Source organism: Tamandua tetradactyla, chromosome 11, assembly GCF_023851605.1.
Source record: "Tamandua tetradactyla isolate mTamTet1 chromosome 11, mTamTet1.pri, whole genome shotgun sequence".
Lineage (NCBI taxonomy): Eukaryota > Metazoa > Chordata > Mammalia > Pilosa > Myrmecophagidae > Tamandua > Tamandua tetradactyla.
Window position 1 is genome coordinate 34,590,810 of NC_135337.1, and position 20,959 is coordinate 34,611,768.

The 20,959-nt window shown below is 37.3% G+C and overlaps 1 protein-coding gene and 2 long non-coding RNA genes across 10 annotated transcripts in view; 1 reads left to right on the forward strand and 2 right to left on the reverse strand.

Annotated features, from left to right (window-relative positions):
* The window catches only part of ZNF326 (zinc finger protein 326), a 38,555-nt gene extending 24,317 nt beyond the window's left edge, over window positions 1-14,238 (reverse strand). Inside the window, exons 1-6 of one of the 7 annotated variants that reach the window (XM_077120315.1) lie at window positions 14,078-14,227; window positions 13,051-13,244; window positions 11,721-11,765; window positions 3,411-3,446; window positions 3,204-3,315; window positions 712-1,117 (exon numbers count right to left, since the gene is read on the reverse strand). In XM_077120315.1, the coding sequence (XP_076976430.1) occupies window positions 712-1,117; window positions 3,204-3,315; window positions 3,411-3,444 (552 nt within the window). In that variant the 5' untranslated portion in view covers window positions 3,445-3,446; window positions 11,721-11,765; window positions 13,051-13,244; window positions 14,078-14,227. The other 6 variants (XM_077120318.1, XM_077120314.1, XM_077120316.1 and 3 more) reach the window with 6 other exon arrangements.
* Window positions 14,239-14,299: 61 nt separating this feature from the next.
* Window positions 14,300-20,959, forward strand: part of LOC143650049 (uncharacterized) — a 69,537-nt gene continuing 62,877 nt past the window's right edge. For both annotated transcript variants that reach the window (XR_013159332.1, XR_013159333.1), the window contains exons 1-2: window positions 14,300-14,951; window positions 18,322-18,406. This is a non-coding gene — a long non-coding RNA (uncharacterized LOC143650049). The remainder of the gene's footprint in view (window positions 14,952-18,321; window positions 18,407-20,959) is intronic.
* Window positions 19,955-20,959, reverse strand: part of LOC143649466 (uncharacterized) — a 45,096-nt gene continuing 44,091 nt past the window's right edge. Inside the window, exon 3 of the long non-coding RNA XR_013159012.1 lies at window positions 19,955-20,047. This is a non-coding gene — a long non-coding RNA (uncharacterized LOC143649466). The remainder of the gene's footprint in view (window positions 20,048-20,959) is intronic.

Genomic DNA, 20,959 nt, shown 5'->3' on the forward strand with positions numbered 1-20,959 from the left:
ATAATTTACAAAATAGTACTTCCTAGGAAGGAGGCATAAGCATGTTTATACAGGTAGAAAATTATTCCTCAATAAAGCTAGTAATACAAGGGAAAATAAAACAACCAGCCATAGAATATACTAGTAAGAGGGTGAGTTGGCAAATCAAGCTGAACACAAATCACTCTACAACCTACTATACCCATCAACTTCTTCACCATGAAAATATGGTTAAGGCACCCTAAACTATCACCAACATTTAGTCTCGTGTTTAAGGTGAAATGTGCAGCTTTGACGAACTTCTACTTGCCAAAGTTCAGCAGCAAAGAATAAAGATTTTATCATACATTGCACCTTTAACCTACTCAAAAGCTCAAAAGGGTTGTTACCTTTATCAATAATCCAAGAACTATCCCACCAGCAAAACTGCTAGTGTTCACAAGGAAAAATGCAACTCCTTTTAACCCCTTTTAGACCAAACCTAATATCCTCACCTTTTTAATAAAGGGAGATTTGGCAAAATTTTATGAATAATCATCTTATATTTCTGCCACTTATTTCCTAAGGTGCTGGAAATACTTTTACCACAACCTAAAAAGTATGTTTATGACTCAGCTTTTGTTTCAAAATACACTGGGATGACAGTGTTCACTCTAGCTGAAAACCATGGTCTTGAAAGGGTTTAAAAGAGTGACTAGTGAAAAGAATCTGAAAAGATTCTGTTGTACTTACTCCTCGGCCTCGGCCTCTGCCTGTTGATGGTCCTCCAAAAGCATCATAGTTTCTGCTTCCAAACGTACTTTCAGGATAAGCAGGCGTTCCTCTCCCCCGAGAGCCTACAGGTGCAGGCTTCATATGGGGTGAAGAAAAACTGCTGTAGGAAGAGTAATTCTCTCTTCCTCTGTCCTCCATAAACCCAGGCCTCAATTTTGAACGGGAGTAAGGTGCTTCCCAGCTAGACCCGCCCTGGTTTCTACCTCCGAAAGAGTCAAGGCTATTCCGGTAGGAGCTCTCAAATCGACCACCATAACTACCTCCGAAGCGGCTTTGTTCGGGTTCATTAAAACCATAGCCAGATCTGTACAGATCTCGCCCACCCAGAGAAGACCTGGAGTCGTAAGACTCATAAGGTCCAAACCTGGAAAAATTGCACAGTGAGGGAAAAAACAAAAGTAAGCTTACTAATGTTAGACAAGTCAAAAAACAAATTATCAGTTGACATTTATCAACTAAAATTCATATATACCATACTGGTTTGCACAGTTCTAATTTTGTTCACATTTGATTAGGGCTGGGCAGTTCAACATATGACCAGACAGAAAGCTATCTGAGTCAGTTTCTAAATGTGAATCAAGTTTAATAAACCTTAACTTTAAAATCTGCTTTTTAGCAGCTTTTCTATTTTATTAAAAAGAAAAGATTTGCCTGTCATTTTTTAAGCCCAGCCCTAGTCTTGGAAAAAGTCATTTACTAAATTCACAAACTATTCAAACTTTCTTTGAATCCATCCCTAATATTAAAAATACACAGTATTTACAATAGTTTGGCTTTCAGTTGGGACACAAAGACTACACAGATGTAGGCTACTTGTGACACAGAACAGATCCCTTTGCACTCCCAATAATCTATATCATAAAACTGCTTCATCGCGTCTATAGTAGTCAAATTTTGTGAATTATCTCTGGTTATAAAATTTGACAATCTGCCGAACTTTGGCAAAGACCAATAATAATCAATCCTCAGTCACTTTTAACTTGTAGACTAGTAAATCTAACAAATCTAAAAGGATAAACACATAAAATCAAGCATAAAAGTAAAAGATCACCAACATATATACCCTATGCATATGAATTTTCAAGGCAGATGAGAAAGAATGCATTTTATAATGTCTTCAATTACTTGAAAATTATTTCCTGGCAGGCAATTATTACAAAAAGCTACTCTGAAAAAGGGAGCACACAGACTCCTCATGGTTTTAGCAGATTCAACTAAATAAACAAATCACCTTCTCACAAATCTGTAACATGGATTACAAAAGTTGCTTGATATCTTACACACACAATTTAATAAAAGTCCACAATTACATATGAGATAAACGACAACATCTATTGGAATAGTTTATGCATTACAACAGGGCAAAAACTGAAATTACTAAAGCATTTAAATGTATTATATTATTTCAATTATTTACCATTAGTAAATTGAAGGCACTATTTTCTTCTGAATCCTACTAATCATATAAAAATTATTCTTCTTTCCAACTACATTTTTCAAAACATGTATCACAAATAAAACTGCTGTAACTGTTCATTTTCTTGATTTTTCTCTACTACAGTGACACATCACAGTGACACATTTGAAGCAGAAGGAAGAAAAGTAAGCATCATCCAGTCCATCTTTAAGGAATCCGGATTCTTCAATTTATGAAAAAGGACGACGGTTTCAAATGTCTCCTGACTAGTTTTATTTATATTCATTTCAGTAGAATTCTTTGTGTTTCAAAAAGCAGACCCTTTTGTCTAAAATATGGTCAACCCTAAAGTCTGAGGCTTTTAAACTTCATACAATATCAACAGTGAAATATAAATACAATCTAAACTGTAGTTCATTAAAATAAGCAAAGGTGTAGTATGCACGGCTTTAATACAATGCTCCTAGTTTAGAGCCAAGTGTTTCTGGTGTATGCTGGATATGATTTAACGAAAGGTACATTCTTACGATTACGATATGCTCTTACAACTTACTTAAAAATCTAAAGTAAAAGAAAACCTACCCTGAATGTTTCTTTGAAACTGAATGTTGCTCAGCTAGTTCAGTTAAACCCACTCTAGTCAAAAACAACCCTGCTGCCTTATATACCACCCCACATTAAGAAAGGTCTTTTTTTTAAATCATTAAGAAAAAGCTTCACAATATTTCCAGCAACATATCATTTGGTCAGGATATTCTTACTAATAAAAATAAGTTAAAACAAAAGAAGTTAAAAAAAAGTTCACTTCTAAAGATAGAACACCTTACTCTCAATGCTGAAATAATAAGTTTTCTCAGACTTTTAGTTAATTTTAATATCCATTAATTAGCACTTAAAACATTTAAGGTGATTATTCAATAGCAAAGAGTGAAGGTCAAGAAACATAACATATCCAACGAACACTTAAATTAAAATACTATATCCAGAATCTTACAGTTGTCTAATTATTTGGCCAAGTGGTTAAGCAATTTACCTGCTACCCCCACCACCACCACTGTGATTGTCCATGCCATATGACTGGTTTAGGTAGGAGTCCATGGATCTTTGACCCCCATAGGATCCATGGCCATAGTCACGATCCATCCCTACAAGAGTTTAAAAAGAAAAAAAATTAAATGATGCTCACCTTTACTGGTACTCAAAAGAAGAATTTTTAGATAAATATCCTTGAATGTCAGACCTCCATAAGATCCAGGGCCATAATCACGATCCATTCCTAAAATAGAGTCAATAAGAAAGAGTCAGTAAAATACATCACTCTTTTCAAGAATGTTTGCATAAAACAGCTAGATATTCAAATCAATAACCTGAAATAGTAACTTTTCATTAACATTTAAGCTAAACTAAAACACACAGAGGATAATCTACTGAAAAATCAGTTCTGCTAATAAACCTAATGTTTCAAAGAAAAATACATTAACAAATAAAAAGCTATATATTAGAATTATTTTCAATTTAGCCAGTATTTATTTTACTAAGGGACTACTATGAGGCCCTGTATTAGGTATACATGGTACATCAAGATATTGAACATACTTTCTATTCTTAAGAAGTCAACATTTAATCATTTCAAAATAAGTATAGTTTTCTGCAGATTACTCTCAAAATGTCTAAAAACTCAGAAACAGCCATATTTTAAATTAGCCACGTTCACAGTAACTGAAACAGGTAATTTTTAAAAGGAAAACATAGTCTGTAGCAATGTGCAGCATTCTACCTCTGACAAAACAAGAGGTAACAAAATGAATTTACTATGACTATAAAAATGTAGGAAAAGGACAGTACAATGGTGAATCAGTGGCAGAATTCTCGCCTGCCATGCCCGAGACCTGGGTTCCATTCCCAGAGCCTGCCCATGCCAAAAGAAAAAAACATTCAGAATGTATTTCCTATAAAATCCTTTAAAATTATTCACTACCATCCTCCCAATTTAATGTATAAAGTAAAAAATACGATCTATATACCTTAATTTATATCTTTAAAAACATTAAATTTTAATTACAATCATTTAAAGCTTTTCAGTCTGTCATAACTTGTAAAATAATACTCAGAATCTTACAACCTCAAATCTGTAAGTGACCTTAATGATTATCAAATTCAACTATCTCATTTGATAGATTCAGGAACTGAAGCCAAAAGAGATGAAATGTTTTGCCCAAAGCCCCACAGCTATAGCTATCCTCCTCTACCACCTCAGGCTGTTTCTTCTACATTAAACACTCCCCTCTATCAATCCCAAATATCTGCCTATTGAAAACTTCTATTTAAGTCAATTGCAAATAATAATTCACTCAAGAAAACTTTTACTGTTTTTTATCTTAGTTGAATATAATCTTTCTTCTGAACTTCTACAAGTCTATAGCCTTTACATGGTACTGACAATACTCTGCCTCATATCTGCCATTTGTGGCCTCACCTTAAACTGGCATTAGTTTTGTGGTCAGAGTCTATTTTACCAATTTTTAATATACCCTAAAAGAACAGTTCTCAAAGAATGGTCTATTGACCACTGGGGGTTGCCTGGACTCTTTCAAGGGGTCTGCAAGGTCAAAACTATCTTCATGAATAATTCAAAGATATTATCTGCCTTTTCATTGTGATGAAATCTACACTGAAGGTGCAAACACACTGGTGGGTAAAACCACTGCTGCTTTAGCCTGAATCAAGGCAGTGGTACAGATTGTAACTAGTAGTCTTCATATTTTTCAACTCCACACACTAACAGTACAAAAATAAAATACCATCTTCACTCAAGACTATCCACGATGAAACAAGAATCATTAATTTTATTAAATCACAGTCCTTAAGTACGCCTCTTTAATATTCTGTGTTGTGAAATGGGAAACACACATAAAGCAATTCTGTTGTATATCAAAGTATGATAGTTATCTTCAAGAAAAGCATTTGTATGAACGTTTGGGTTGTGAATTGAATTAGCCACGTTCTACAAGGAACGCAATTTTTACAAGAAAGACAGACTGACACACTATGATTTTCATACCTAAGTATTTAGCAGACATTTTTTCAAAATTGAATAAATTGAACCTGTCACTTCAAGGAAAACAGCTGACAATATTTGTTACCAATAATAAACCTGAACTTTGAAATGAAAAATCGGAATTTTAGAAAGCTTGTATATACCACCTTGAACTTGACATAGCTTCCCAACACTTAAAGACTTTTTAGATAAGACTTATGGTGGTAATAATGAATACAATTTTTCATTACTATATAGGAAAACCTGTCAGTACTTGGAGAATCTGTATAACTCACTCAGTAAACAAAATATTTTCCAAATAATTAATACTTGCTATTAAGGGATCATGGTACAAAGATCTATTCAAAGCACAAGACAGACCAATGGATTTTCACAGAACAAGGCAAAAAAAATTCATCAATATACAAAAACTACTGACTCTTACATTGCTTTTTCATACAAAGATTTCAAATGTGATGTGTCATTTACACTAACAGCACATCATTCAGACTAGCCACATTTCAAATGCTCAATAGCCACATAAGGATAGTAACTACCAAATTGAACACAGACCTAGAATAATAAGATACTCAATTATTTGTCTTTAGAGTAAGTAAGTGTTAGTTTGAAAGTGTTGTATACCCCAGAAAAGCCATGTCCTTTAATCCTTGTTCAATACTGTAGGGTGGAAACTCTCTTGATTAGAATACCTCCTTGAAGATGTGGTACAGCCCACTGTGGGTGTGGCCTCTTGGTTAGAGGGAAATCTGACTTTGCCCATTCAAGCTGGGGCTTGATTAGTTTACTGGAGTCCTTTAATAGGGGAAGCATTTTAGAGAAACCCCAGATGCAGACACCTGGAGAACAGTTGCTTCAGAACTGACAGAGACACAAATGTTTGTAGATGCTCAGAGTGCCAACAGAGAGAACAGATGCCTACCACGGGCAGAGCCCAGTAGACATTCCCACGTGCTTTCCCATGAGATGCTAAGCGAGCCAAATCCTAGAGTTGTGTCCACAGGAGCTAAGTGAACACCCACTGCTTAAAGAGGAAACCAGAGGCTGAAAGCAACAGAGCCCAAGAACAAGATGCCAGCCAGGTGCCCTTCCAGTTGACAGAGGTGTTCCAGACGACATCGACCTTTCTTGAATGAAGGCGTAGCCTCTTGTTGGAGCCTTAATTTGGACATTTTCTCAGCCTTAGAACTGTAAATTTGCAACATAATAAATTCCCTTTATAAAAGCCATTCCATTTTTGGTATATTGCATTCCAGCAGCCTTAAAAACCTAATACAGTAAGTATTTAGTATAATATACACTCTTAATCCTCATACAGAGGACAATCTTGAGATTAAAATTAAATCTTTCACACACAAACATTTCCTTTAAGATCTCATATTAAAAAATAATCTTAGTATTAGGTTCAGTCAGTACTGCACAAAGTAAAAAAATCTTATATTTTGTTACGTCTGCTAGTTTCTAGTTAGAGTCAGCAATGGCTACCTTTGGGTACTAAATATTTTAGTTTTTTTCTCTTTCATTTTTTGATTGGAGAAGCTACAGTTTTAAAGAAAAATCATGCATAAAATACAGAGTTCCCATATCCTACCCTATTATTAACACTTTGTATTAGTGTTGTATGTTTTCTGCAACTGATGAAATAACATTTTAATAACTGTACCATTAACTACAGTCCACGGTTTATCCTGGAGTTCACTGTGTTGCACAGTGCTTTGGATTTTTAATTTTTATCCTAGTTATATACATATATGTACAAAACCTAAAATTACCCCTTTCAACCACATTCAAATATACGCTTCAGTGCTGTTGATTATACTAACAATGTTATATTGCCAATACTTTAGTTATACACTATGTGTTTTTATTTCACTATGGAGTCATAAAATCGCTAACATCCATGTGTTAGGCACTGTGAAGTACACAAAAATAGAGCTATTTTTTTTTTATAGAGCAATAATTTTGGTGTATTTTCATAGTACTGTTACTATTTAGTCAATTAAAAAGGAAAAAAGTTTTCTGTATAAAAATGGTGTAGTTATAGGAATACAGACTCAAAAATGACTACTTATATTTAAACAATTATCTCCTAAGAGTTTAAAGTGAATTTTAAAATAAAATAATAAAGATCAAAGGTGATAGTGTAGTTATACAGAGAAAGTTGGATTTAATGAGTGAATCATTATATTGATATTTCTGTTGGTCTCCAGTGTCTTGGAGCAGTTAGAAGAAAAAACAAAAAATCGTGGAACTGTAACTCATATCAAACTTTAAAATTTGTTCTATAACTACTTGTTAAAATGAATTGCTTTTTTGTATATATACTTCACAATTTAAAAAATTCAAAAAAGTAAAATAAAAAAATAAAACTATAAGAACATAACATCTTCTCTTTATTATTCATATTAAACAAGAGATATTGAGAAACCATATTAAATGAGAAAGTTATTGACTCAGAAAGACAAAACTCCATAATGATTTAAATCAAATCTCTTCTACCACTTTGCTCACTCCATCATAAATGACAAAGTCAACGAATGTTGAAACTCACAATCAGATTTCAAGTTTGGGGGGAAGAACTGACTTATAATCAAAATAACTAGCCATTTTGGGGAATGGTGAGAACGGGGAGAAATTCAACCTCCCCAAGTTGAATTCTTGATATTCTCACAAGCAGTGTGGACAACCAAAGCTACAGGTTGAGCCCCCAGTCTTGGGGTTTGTTCATGTGAAACTTAACCCCACAAAGGATAGGTCAAGTCTACTTAAAATTTAGGCCTAAGAGTCACCCCCAAGACAGCCTCTTTTGTTGCTCAGATGTGGCCTCTCTCTCCACCCAACACAACAATCTCACCACCCTCCCCCTGTCTATGTGGGACATGACTCCCAGGGGTGTGGACCTTCCTGGCAACGTGGGATAGAAATCCTAGAATGAGCTGAGACTCAGCATCAAGGGATTGAGAAAAACCCTAGAATGAGCTGAGACTTAGCAGCAAGGATTGAGAAAACCTTCTCGTCCAAAAGGGGGGAAGAGTGAAATGAGACAAAGCATCAATGGCTGAGAAATTCCAAACAGAGTTGAGAGGTTATCCTGGAGGTTATTCTTATGCATCAAGTAGATATCACCTTGTTATTCAAGATGTAATGGAGAGGCTGGAGGGAACTGTCTGAAAATGTAGAGCTGTGTTCCAGTAGCCATGTTTCTTGAGGATGATTGAATAATGATATAGCTGTCACAATGTGACTGTGTGATTGTGGAAACCTTGTGTCTGATGCTCCTTTTATCTACCTTATCAACAAACGAGTAGAACATATGGAATAAAAATAAATAATAGGGAGAACAAATGCTAAAATAAATTTAGTTTGAAATGCTAGTGATCAATGAAAGTGAGGGGTAAGGGGTATGGTAGGTAGAATCCTTTTTTTCTTTTCTTTTCTGTTTTCATTTTATTTCTTTTTCTATTGTCTTTTTATTTCTTTTTCTGAATTGATGCAAATGTTCTAAGAAATGATGAATATGCAACTAAGTGATGATATTGTGAATCACTGATTATATATGTTGGTGTTTTATTTGGTTTGTTAATTTTTTTTAATTAATAAATAAATTTTTAAAATAATAAATAACTAGCCATGCGGTGTTAAGTTTGAATGAGACCACTTTTTATGACCTCCACACTACCAGTACCCTGGTCCAGTCACCATGATCTCATACCTTACAACAGCTTCCTAACTTTTTTTCCTGTTTCCACTTCTGCCCTCTTTCAATCTATTCTCAAGACAACAGTAAGAATAATTCTGTTAAAATATAAGTTAATCATATCCAATACTTAATATTCTCCAACAACTGCCCATCTTACTCTAAGTAAAAGCCAAGTTCTTGAAATAACCTGTAATACTCTATACCAATGGTTCTTAGCTAGAGATGACTACTACGCCTTGAAGCCACTTGGCAATGTCTGAAAACTTTTTCAGTTGTCACAACTGGAGGATAGGTGCCACTGGCATATAGTGGGTAGAGGCTATGGATGCTCCTAAACATTCTGACATATGCCAGACACCTCCCCCACCCACTCCAACAAAGAATTATCCAGTCCAAAATATCAAATGCCAAAGCTGAGAAACCCACCCCCCCATCACCTCCTTGAACTTCATCATCAATTATTCCACCTTGTTCCAGCTATACTAGACTCCTTTCTGATATTAGAACACAGCAGATGTACAATCTTTTTTTATCTGCTTGAAAAGCTATGCTCCTGTATCTGTACTGCTCACTCCCTCAACTCTTTCAGTTTGTCACTTCTGTTTCCTACGTACAGGCAAATTTCCTCTGATTTTCAATGCCTTCTGGCTACACCTCACCATCTTAAGACTGCTCAGCAAAAATCATCTGCTCTAGTGAAGCCAGTCTTCTAAGTCTCTGAAATACAGTATACTCAGCCCTGCCTTTTTCCTGCTGTTCTACCTTCCTGGAATGCTCCCTTTTATGGCTGCTATCTATTTAAGAAAATATATTATGAAAATAAAAGGAAACATGGGGACACAGGAAATACAACTTCCTTCCAAGAAATGATATGAAGGAAATCTGTGTCTTGACATGTTTTCCAATGCCTCCTACTTCATTCAGCTGCTGGAAAATACAATGCTAACAATGAATTGCATTGTTCGAATTTTGCTGGCTTCTTTTGGCACCTACACATCTTTCCTAAAGCCTAAAACATTCTTCCTCTAAATAGACTCATGGCTTGAATCATATCCCTTAGATTTATGTTCAAATGTCAACTTCCTGGTGAGTCCTTGAGACAGTCTCTTTAAAACTGCAACCCACACACATGCTTGACCCCTTCCTGGCATTATTTTTCTTCATGGTAATTATTACTACCTAACATACATTATCTTTATCTTTTTTTATTGTCCATTTCATACCACTAGATTATAAACTCTGTAAGGACAGGAATATCTGTTCATTTTGTCACTACTGTATTCCCTGCACATAAAACCATAGCTGATATACAAGAGGCACTCAATATTGATTGAATGAATGAAGTCAAATTACATTCCTGAAATCAAACTAAAATTAAAATTCTAATATTAATGATAAAAATTCTGAAGATTTTTTTTGCAACAGTGCACATTAATAAGGAAATAAACTTTAACCTCAGAATGATTCTATATTCAAAGTCAAATCTGAAATAAAGAATCTAATTAGACATTAAATCAATTCTCTAGTAAATCCTACTAGAGATCACGGCCTGCTATACAATTACAAATTTCTTTGTCTTTGATGACAGCATTAGTACCACTCACCCCAATTTTAAATTCTGAATTCGTTTTTATTCATCCCTCTCATTTTTCTACCCATTACTAGTCAGCCTGTAAATTCTGCTAATTTTCTCCCAGAAACATCTTAACATTCTTTCATTACTATCATTATCTCCCAAGTTCAAGATCTTAAAATCCTTAAACTTAAATTTATGAAATGGTTTTCTAACTAATATTCAGGTTTTGAATCTAACCTACTGGAGGATATAAATTAAACTTGCTCGGGTAATTTTATCATGTCACTCTCCTGCTCAAAAATATAAATGGCTTCCTTCCTTCAGCATTCATTTAATACATATTGGCTATTTCCTATATATTAAGCCCTTCTAGCCCATATCAAATCCATGGGTTTTCTAAATCCTTAGACATGAGTCATGGAAAGTGATTATACAAGAAGTATAACTATAAAATGGCATGGTCTTCTTTAATAATACATTCACTTCAGTTTATTTTGTGAATATATTATAACTTCCTTCTGTACATTCTGGCAGTCAAGATATTTAATGTCATTCCCTCAGGTCCTTCATATAATGATTTTAAATCTCTCTGAACTGTTCTGCGTTCTTTTCTGTGTTATCCTCCTGTCTGGCAGGGATGGTAACTCTTAAAACTACCAAAATGACATCCAATTGCATATAACCCTCACAATGTTGTCTAGCTCTAAAGTCACAACACTAACATCACGCTTACGTCAATAAATGATGAAACTTCTTCATATGTTCCTCTAGACAGCTTTTTACATATTGACACATTTGGATATACTTAAAAAAAAAAAAAGTCAAAATGAATTATAATAGAAACTATGTAAAGCCAAGCCAGTAATATACTTAACACCAAAACCTCTAATTCAACGAAAAGAACTTGGCTAGTTTCTTTTAATTTATCATTCAGAATGCAGTCAGGGCCTTTTGGAATAAATTAAAGGAATTATAATTCAAGTAAAGCAGCGAAAGAGTAAAACTAATATGAATAACCTCTAAAAAATTTTTATCCCAAATTTCCAAATTCAAATATTATAACATTAACACTTAGAAGTGGTACAGCAAATGTCAAAACGATGGCTGAACAAGGTAGAACTGGCTTTTTACACTGGTATTTTATTTTTATGGATATGAAAAGTAAAGCTGAAACGCATTTCCTCAACAAATTTAAGAGCAAATGATAAAGAACACTTACCATTAAAGCCCTGATAAGTATTCCTGCAAGCAGAGTGTGTGTAATCTATGAAGACACATTTAACAGAAAAGAATTAGTGCCATATCTGCAAAAATTCGAAGTTGTATACCCATCTATTAAAAAACAATAACATTTTTTAAAATGCTGTTAATTCAATTATCTGCAAGAATGGGGTACAAATAATTACCAATTAATACTCTATTTGGGAAAACATCTTTTCTCTTCACAACCTCCCCCAAATTACGGTAATGTAAAAATTAGCTTCAAACACCTGAAATACATACAGAGACATAGAATAGCAGCCAAAAATGGGATTCACTACACATTTAAACCAAATAACAAAAGGGAATGCATATGTACCAAATAATGTCTAAAAATGGTTAATATGGGAAATTTTGTTATGTAGCACAATAAAATTTTAATTGTGCAAAATCAGACATCTGAGAACTGATTCTACATAACATAAAATTTTTTCAAAAATCAGTGCCACTTAATTCACCCTTACAGTTTTCAAGTTTATCTACGAAAAGCATATGCATACGTGTGTATGTGTGTGTGCATGAGTTATAACTATCCAGGATGTGGCATAGCTGAAAGCCCTGTATTACGAATTTCCTTTCCAATGGAAATGAACTTAACAAATATTTACCTGAAGGGGCTAATTTTTCAAATAAATACTGAAAAAAATTATACAGTGATCATTTGTTTACAACAGAAGCCTGCTACAGTACACAGAATTAGACTGATACATTGTTATAAAATTTTACCCCCCCCAATAAGTAGTGGGGAGTGAAAGGACAGTGAGAATAGGAGTATTTTATCACTGAGATTGTTTTGAATTTTATTACTGACACTTTAGGATTGTAGGCACATGGCACTAATAAAAAGCAGACATACTAAATTGTATTAGTTTTTCAGTTCTCAAAAGACAGTGGATTCCCCCTTATTGTCTGGGGATGGGGGGGGTGGGGGGTGGAATGGGGGATCTGCTCCCATTGCCCCTCTTTGGTAGCCTCTGCTGTTCCTTGGATGATGTTGGTACTGTCGTCAAATTTTAGCATGAAAACACAATAATATATTTTCAAAGCTCACGGCCAACTCTAGCCACTTCAAATATACATAGATTAAAGGTAGCTATGTAAAAATGAGTGAAAGTCTGAACAAAAACACCAGAGCGTTCTGTTGAGGACTGAACTTTAAATTTCAAAGTAACTTTAAAGTATCCACAAAGGGTTATTCCAGTCTCGCCATAAACATATGTACTTAGATTTGACAACTTCAACTCTTTGTGGCATAAAATCAAATCAAAAGATCATTTAGTAAGACTCACATGCTGAGATTACACCTCATTAAATATTAAAGATAACTTTTTTGCGGAGTTAAGGCTTACAATAGTCGGTGAACTGATTTTATTTAAAAATACCCAGTTTAATACTCAAGATTAAATCCAGTTTAATCACTCGTGACCTTTTCCATGTCTTCTTAATGCTGTCACTAAATACCACTTCACCTGGACAACAATTTCTGTAAAAGTTAGGAAAGATTAGAACACAAAGTGAAGATCAAATTAATTCTACTTTGTGAGCTATAAAAATGATCTAAAGAACTAATTAATATGAGGGACGACAGAAAAGTATTGCTAAAATACAGTTCATCAGTTAAATCCAACACAGTCAGCTGTATACAGGTCTGACTCTGGAAGGCATTTCGTGCTTGCTGTGTCAGAATTCCGACTTAGATCTCTTCCATACACAACTACGGAAAAATGTTTTGGTTCACAGAACTATTTCACAGGGATTAATGACCTACTGAATATCTAACTCTCTCGACACATATTTATAGACGCCCTTTAAACTCATCTTAATCTAAGAGAACGTCGCTGTGGACAAGCCTCTGGAAATGTTAAATAGCAGGAAGTAATCTGGGGCTGAGGATTAACTAAATGGATGGTATGGGTTGCTCCTCTGTGGAGCGAAGGCGAGACTAGGTGTGGGGAGGACCCCAATCTCGCCCTCTTGACCGAGAACGGGAAGTTGGAGGCCCGAGAAAAATTTGCAGGCCCATGGGCCGGAGCCAGTCGGGGCCTGAGCCGGGAGGCCATTCCGCTTCTGGGCGCGTCCTTCCCCACACCGAGGCCCTCAGGGAACTGCCAGGTCCTCGCGGCAGTGGCCGCCGAACATACCAAATCTGGACGCAATGTCTCCGAAGTGGTGGCCTCAGGGTGCTGGGCCCGTGGCGGGCGAGCGGAGGGCCCACCGAACAAAGCCCACGCGGCCATCTTGACTTGGTAAGCAGACCCCGGCGCACCCCACCACGCCTCCTGCCCCGCGCAGTAACCAGCCAGAGGCGGCACTTACCGTCCTCGAAGTCCATGGCGGAGACTCACGGCCGATGGCGCTGGGCTGGATGTGACCCGCAACGAGCGCCCACGGCCCGGGATTTCACACGACCAGTCCGTGCGACGAAGAGCGACGCTACCCGTAGGAAAAACGCAGCCACAGTGAAGCTGGGGGGGCGGGGCCGTCTGACGCAACTAGCCGCCGTAGCGCGGCCTACGATTGGCTGATGGCAGTAGAAGGGCGGGCCCTCACGTAGGGGCGGGCAGCAGTCGGCTGTCACGCTCCGGGTGCTACCCTCTGGAGCCGCCTAAGGGAAAGGAAGGTTAAAAAAAAGAGAACGCCAAAGACGGGCAAAGGTGACGGGAAAACTAACAGGATGCACTGGAAGGGTAGCTGCCCCTCGCCATATTTGATCCTGGCAAGAGCGAACGCTCTGGTTGGAACACCTTCCTCCTGCCCGAACTAATCAACCACGTGCCGACCTTTCGCTTTTTATTGGATAATAATGCTGACCAGAAAAGAAAGAAGTACTTATGGAGTTTCTGCCGTCGAGACACAGAAGTTCCGGAAGTTCTTACAACTGTGAACGTAGAACAGATTGTCAAATAGGGAACATTTATGGGATGACCCAAAACAGTCAATTGCGAAATTTTAATTTTAAGGTGCTGAATAAAAGTGCTGTAAAAATTCACAGACGAGGAAGATATGTGGGGACAGGTATCGCCCAGGACTTGAAAGATGACCACACGCGAACTTGAATACATAATGGCGTTGCATTATTGTCACTTTGGAAACAGTGTTCGGAACTGTGAGCAAAGCCATTCACTCACAGAGCGGTATGAGAAAAAACAACCGTCTGAGCATTGTGACCCTGGAGTAGCTTGAAACGCAGGTATATTTAATAGAACAAATTTAATTGACCAATGAATTGACTACCGGGTGGAAACCATGAATCAATCTGTTTGCACTTCAAGGTCCGACTAGTTGCTGGAATCAAGTTTTCAAAAAGACAGCCTCTGGGGATATAAAACCTCTTATCTGGGCAGGGCATTGTTTCATCCTCAACGATTTTCCCCCTCCACCCGGACTAATTCACTCTGTCCTCCCCCATTTCTGGCCTCCTTTTTTCTCTTCTATACATGTTTTCTATTTATCTAAACTGAACATGTTGAAAACTGAACTCATAATTTCCCTTCGCAAACCTGTTCATTCTCTTGTATTCTTTCATCTCTGTTGGAGGCATCAGCACTAGAAATCTGTGACTCATCCAGTCAAGAGTTGTCCTTGCCCTGCCTCTCACCCCCAGATCCACACGGAAGTCTTCCACCTGCTTATTACTGCCTAAAGCTTCTTAAACTGTCCCCTCTACTCTATTCCCACTGCCTCTAAGTTTAGATTTTCATTCTCTCTCCCCAGCTATTGCAGTTATTTTTCTGCCCTTTGGCCTTGACATTTACAGCCTCTAGGCTGCAATGATCTAACTGCCAATCTGAACACGTCATCCATGACTCTCTGTCATGGATTGCATCAAGTCAGAACCCTTTAACTAGAGCACACACTGCAGGACTGGCCACTGCCTCCCCTTCCCTCCCTTGCCTTCACCCCTTTTGATCAAGACTGCTAGTCTACGGGCATTTCCCAAAATACCCCTAGGCTTTCTCATGCCACTGAAATTCTTCTCTTGTTCCCTCTGCTTGGGACATCACCTGATTTTGCTTGTCCTCAAAACACAGTGCAGGATTTACTTCCTATAAGATGCATTCTCAGATCCCACCCCACTTCCTAGGCCAGCACTGCTCAAACATTAATGTGCTTCTGACTTACCTAGAACTCTTGTTACAACTCAGACTGTCATTCAGTTTGGGTAGGGCATTTCTAACACTGAGTTGGGTGGAGAGTCAGCATTTCTCACCAGCTCCTACGTGCTGCTGCTGCTGGTAGTCCCAGACTCTGGACCCTAGTAGAAGCCTGTGTTCCCTAGGCTAACCTTTTTCCCAGCAAATTCTCCCAAGCATTAAGTACTCTGTCTGGCTTAATGTCTCCCACATTAAACTCCTAGTCCTTTGAAAGTAGAACCAAGTCTCCCTCCTTTGTGTCCTAAGCACATATCAGACCTTCAGTAAAACTGTAACTAAATGAAACCAAGTAAAACTCAACTGAACTCTCCCTGATCTTTTTAAGCTATTTTTTCCCTATTATTTTTTCCATGATTTACATTCTGGCAAGGGAATGATTTTTGTAACTTGAGGTTACAAGTTACCTCAAGTAACTTGTATTACGTGATGGGAAGGAAATAAATGTGGAGGTACTCTTTCTGTGTGTGAATCCACACACACACACACACACACACACACACACACACACACACACACACACACACACACACACACACACACACACGACCTGGAAGAAGAAAATTGTCAGACAAGGACCTCCTAACTCCAAAAGAAACCTGACCTCAACCCAATGTATGCGTAATATACATTTCATCTACCCTTCTTTTCTCTTTCCCAAATAGTAAGTGCTCTTGCAGAGGCAGGTAGCGATACTCCAGAAAAAAAACCACAATCCCTGAGAGTTCATCAAGTTGTTCCCTAATTTAGTGTTTCAACAGATATTTTACTGAGCATCAACTAGGTGATAGGCACTATTTTCTTGCATCATTGTTAACTCTCTCCCCACCCTGCCAACAGTCCAGCCAGGTTACATGGCTCGTTCCCACTTGAGTGGGTCAAATTTTTACCCTGAAGTACCAATGCTTTGTGCAACTTCTTATGCCATTTCATCTTCCATATATTTTGCAACAGATGGCAGGTTAGTAAATGCCAAACCAGGAAGTCTTTTGGAAAGAAAGAGAAGAGGGCTTTAATGTATAAAGATTAAAGGAATGCAGGGACTAAGCCAAGAAAGACTACAGAAAGAAGGAGGAAATGATATATGATATAAATGATATATCATACATATGATGTATCATAAATATCAGATATATATATGATATATCATTCACCTATGATATATGTTCAACTCGTATGATATATGTTATAGCAACTCTGGCATTCTAAGACAGCCCTCATCCTGAGGGACCTGTCAGAGAAGCCCCCACCATCCCACTCCCCAGAACCTAGAAATAAGTGAGTGGACTCCCAGAGGACCCAGGAAACTTCCTTCCTCATCTCCTCACTCTGCCTACATACCTTCTGCTCCAACCATCTGCTATTCCCTGAAAAAAGCCATGTATTTTAACATTTGCATGCCTTTGTATTTCCTCTCTTCCTCCACCTTTCTTCAGGGGGCAATTTAAATGTCACCTCTCTTTGAACCTTTCCCAAGGTTGTAGTCAGAAACACCCCCACTTTATTCTGTTCTAAATCAGAACATCTTCCATGTAGCCTTAATTGCAATTATCACAGTGGGGTTCTTATGATAGTTAACTACATCCTTGGTAGCTCCTCATTCATAGTTTTTGGGGGTGAGGACCTGTTTTACTTTCCAAGGCTCCTGAAAGCAAACACCATGAAATGGGTTCAATTAAACAATAGAAATGTATTTGCTCATGATTTTGAGACCAGGAAAATGCTCAAATGAAGTCATCAAGGCAATGCTTTCTTCCTGAGAGCTGGCAGCTGGCTCTTCTGTCACATAGCAAGGCACATAGTGGAATCTGCTGGTCTCTCCCATCTCTTCGAATTTCATTTTGAGTTCAGCTTCTTGCCTCCATGGCTTTCTCTCTCTCCATCTTAATTTCATTTAGCTTAAAGGACTCCAGAAATAGTATTAAGACCCATCCCAATTGAGATGAGTCACACCTTAGCTGAAGGAGTCTTCTCAAAAAGTCCTACTCCCAATGGGTCCATACCCACAGGAATGAATTAAATCTAAGAGCATGTTTTTCTGGGGGACATACAGCCTCAAACCACTAGAGGACCATTCCTTACACCTCTTTATATGACCTGTGCATAACACATTGTCACTGTTTGTCAAGAGGAAGAAGCATTAACCAAAATCGCTCCTGAAGAAGGCTTATTCAGATTGAAATTGGGTGCCTAGAGCTTGATCTTGCACAAAACCACAACATCCTGGGATTATTTTAGAGAGTGGCAGTTGAGGTCTGTCTTAGAATGCCAGCATTGCTTTAACATATATTATACGAGTTGAACATATATCATGTGCGTAACCCCTCATTTCAGTGAGGTTGGGGAGTCCAATTTCACAATGTTTTCCTAATTTGTAACCAATTAATTCTTTCTCATCGTATTCTTTAGGGGACCCATAACCACTTGTGGAGGGAAGTCAAGAACTAAGAAATTTCTATCTTACAGCAAAGCAGCCGAACTTAACATAAACAAGGTAATTCCTAATGCATCCAAGCTCATATTGCTATCATTTTGAAGTAACTGCTATGCTCACTAAGCAATGATTGTGTGACAGGAATTTTGATGGGCATTTTTGCATGCTTTATTTCTAATTCTTACAACAATGTAGGTTATAATCTTTTCCAATGAGGAAAACTGAAGAGAAATTAAGTTACTTGCCCAAAGCCACACAACCAAACATGCTGGCTCCATATTCATGATGAGTATTACATAGTTAATTTTGCTTAGATCTGTTGGTGTTTGGAGCCAACCTTATTGACCCAATATCATCATAAGGATCCTCAGGTCAAAAAAAAAAAAAAAAGGAGAGAGAGAGGGAGGGCTTTTCTAATCTATAGACCATCTTATCTTGCTTAATTCTGGTCAAAAAGAATATATACCAAAAGAAGCAATAATGAATTTTTTAGATATCCCCACTTTGTCCTTTGCTCCATAACTTCCTCAGATTACAAAAACTTAACTCGTTTCATATGCATTTCCTACCCAAGAAAGTAGGGTAAAATTCCAAATGCAAGAGTGTTTTCAAAATGTAATGTTACCTTCCTTCCTTGCGTACATATGATATAGAGCATGCATTTCTAGAAAATGAGGCTTATTCCATTAAAGGGACTCAATTAAAATTCTGAATTATTACCATATGCCAGTTTGAAGCTGTTATATAACCCAGAAAAGCCATGTCCTTTTCTTAATCCAATTTTGTGAGGCCAGACCTATTGTTTAGGGTAGAAACCTTTGATTAGATTGGTTCCATGGAGATTGATCCACTCAATTGTGGGTGTTACCTTTTTGGTTAGATTATTTCCATGAAGATGTGACATGGCCAATTGTGGGTGTGGCCTTTTGATTAGATGGAGGTGTGACTCCACCCATTCAAGGTGGGTCTTGATTAATTTACTGGAGTCCTTTAAAAAGAGAAACATTTTTGGATAAACCTCAGATGCAGAGGCTTGGAGAACAGTTGCTTGAGAGCAAATAGAGATGCAGACATTTGGTAATGCTTGGAGTGCCAACAGAGAGAACAGATGCCTAGACACGGGCGTTTGGAGATGCAGAACCCAGTAGACGTCACCATGTGCCTTCTCATAAGATGCTAAGCAAGCCAGAACCCAGAGTTGTGTCCCAGAGAAGCTATGTGAAGGCCCACGAATGCTTAGAAAGGAAGCCACTTGAATCAGAAGCTGGAAGCAACAGAACCATGAACAAGGACAAGCAGATACCAGCCACATGCCTTCCCATGTGACAGAGATTGGCCTTCCTTGAGTCAAGGTATCTGTCTCTGGATGCTTAGTTTGGACATTTATATGGCCTTAGAACTATAAACTTGTAACTTAATAAATTCACTTTTTAAAAGCTGTTCCATTTCTGGTTTATTGCATTCTGGCAGCTTTAGCAAACCAAAACACCATTCATTTTATCTTAGTAATATGTTGTAGTATGAGATAAATTTTAATTTATTACATATTCTGTTGAAAACAAGCTGGCTGTGACATCTGTCAACCGTACTGATTGCCAGAATCAATTTGGCAGATTTCCTTGCTGGGAAGGTTCTACTTTCTTCCTGGTTCTGCCACGTGTCTCTCCCAAAACTGTAATCTTCTTGGAAAGGATGATAATTCTAGATAGAGGAAGACAAGGATTTGTAAGGAGTCAAGTTGTCCTGCTGGAACATCCAAGGCTTGTTAAGTAGGCTACTCTATAGACTGCGCTTCTCCCACTAGGTAACGAGACGCCTGAATTTAAAGATTTCATCTCTCTGTTTCCAGCCTGGTAATACCATACCTGGCACATGTAAGGCACTCTTTACAATGTTTGTTGATTGAATACAAAGGAAAAAGATCCACATCTAGCTCCTATATTTAGAAAGCTTTGGTTCTACATTAAGGCAATACTGATAAATGAAAATACAGATGTTAAAAAATTCAAAGGTATACCATCAGAATCCCCTTCTTTTCAGTTCTTACCCCCTACGCATGGTTTACCAACAGAAAAAAAGGCACAGTCCTTCGATAGCCAGTAGAGGGCACCACACACTTGACTATATTGTCAGGATTTGGCTTCTGAAATTGAGCATATGTTCTAGTTGCTGCCGATCTAAAGAGTTCTAAATGGACACCTGAGCAGAGAATATTTTTGTGGGCTTGTGGTCTGCAGGTACGTGTATTTCTATTTTTAGTTCAATTATAGACATAATTTTACCTTTTTGCTTCATTTCTTAAAATATATATAATCACTAGATTTCATTTTCAGAGATGGCTCTTAAGGGATGAAATAATGGAAAATGCTTATTATCATGATATAGTTGAAAAACAAGATACAGAATTGTAATTGCAGTCTAGTAAGAACCGTGTAAATGATTTTTAAGATAATGCATAGAAATAAAATGGAAAGAAGCATTCCAGAATATGAACAAGGATTCTTTTTGTGGTTTTTCTCGTTGTTGTTCTGTTTATTCTATATCCATCACGTGGCCTTTATTACAGAAGTTGGCCTAAGGAAGCTTATAAACATTACAAATTACCCTCTGCTT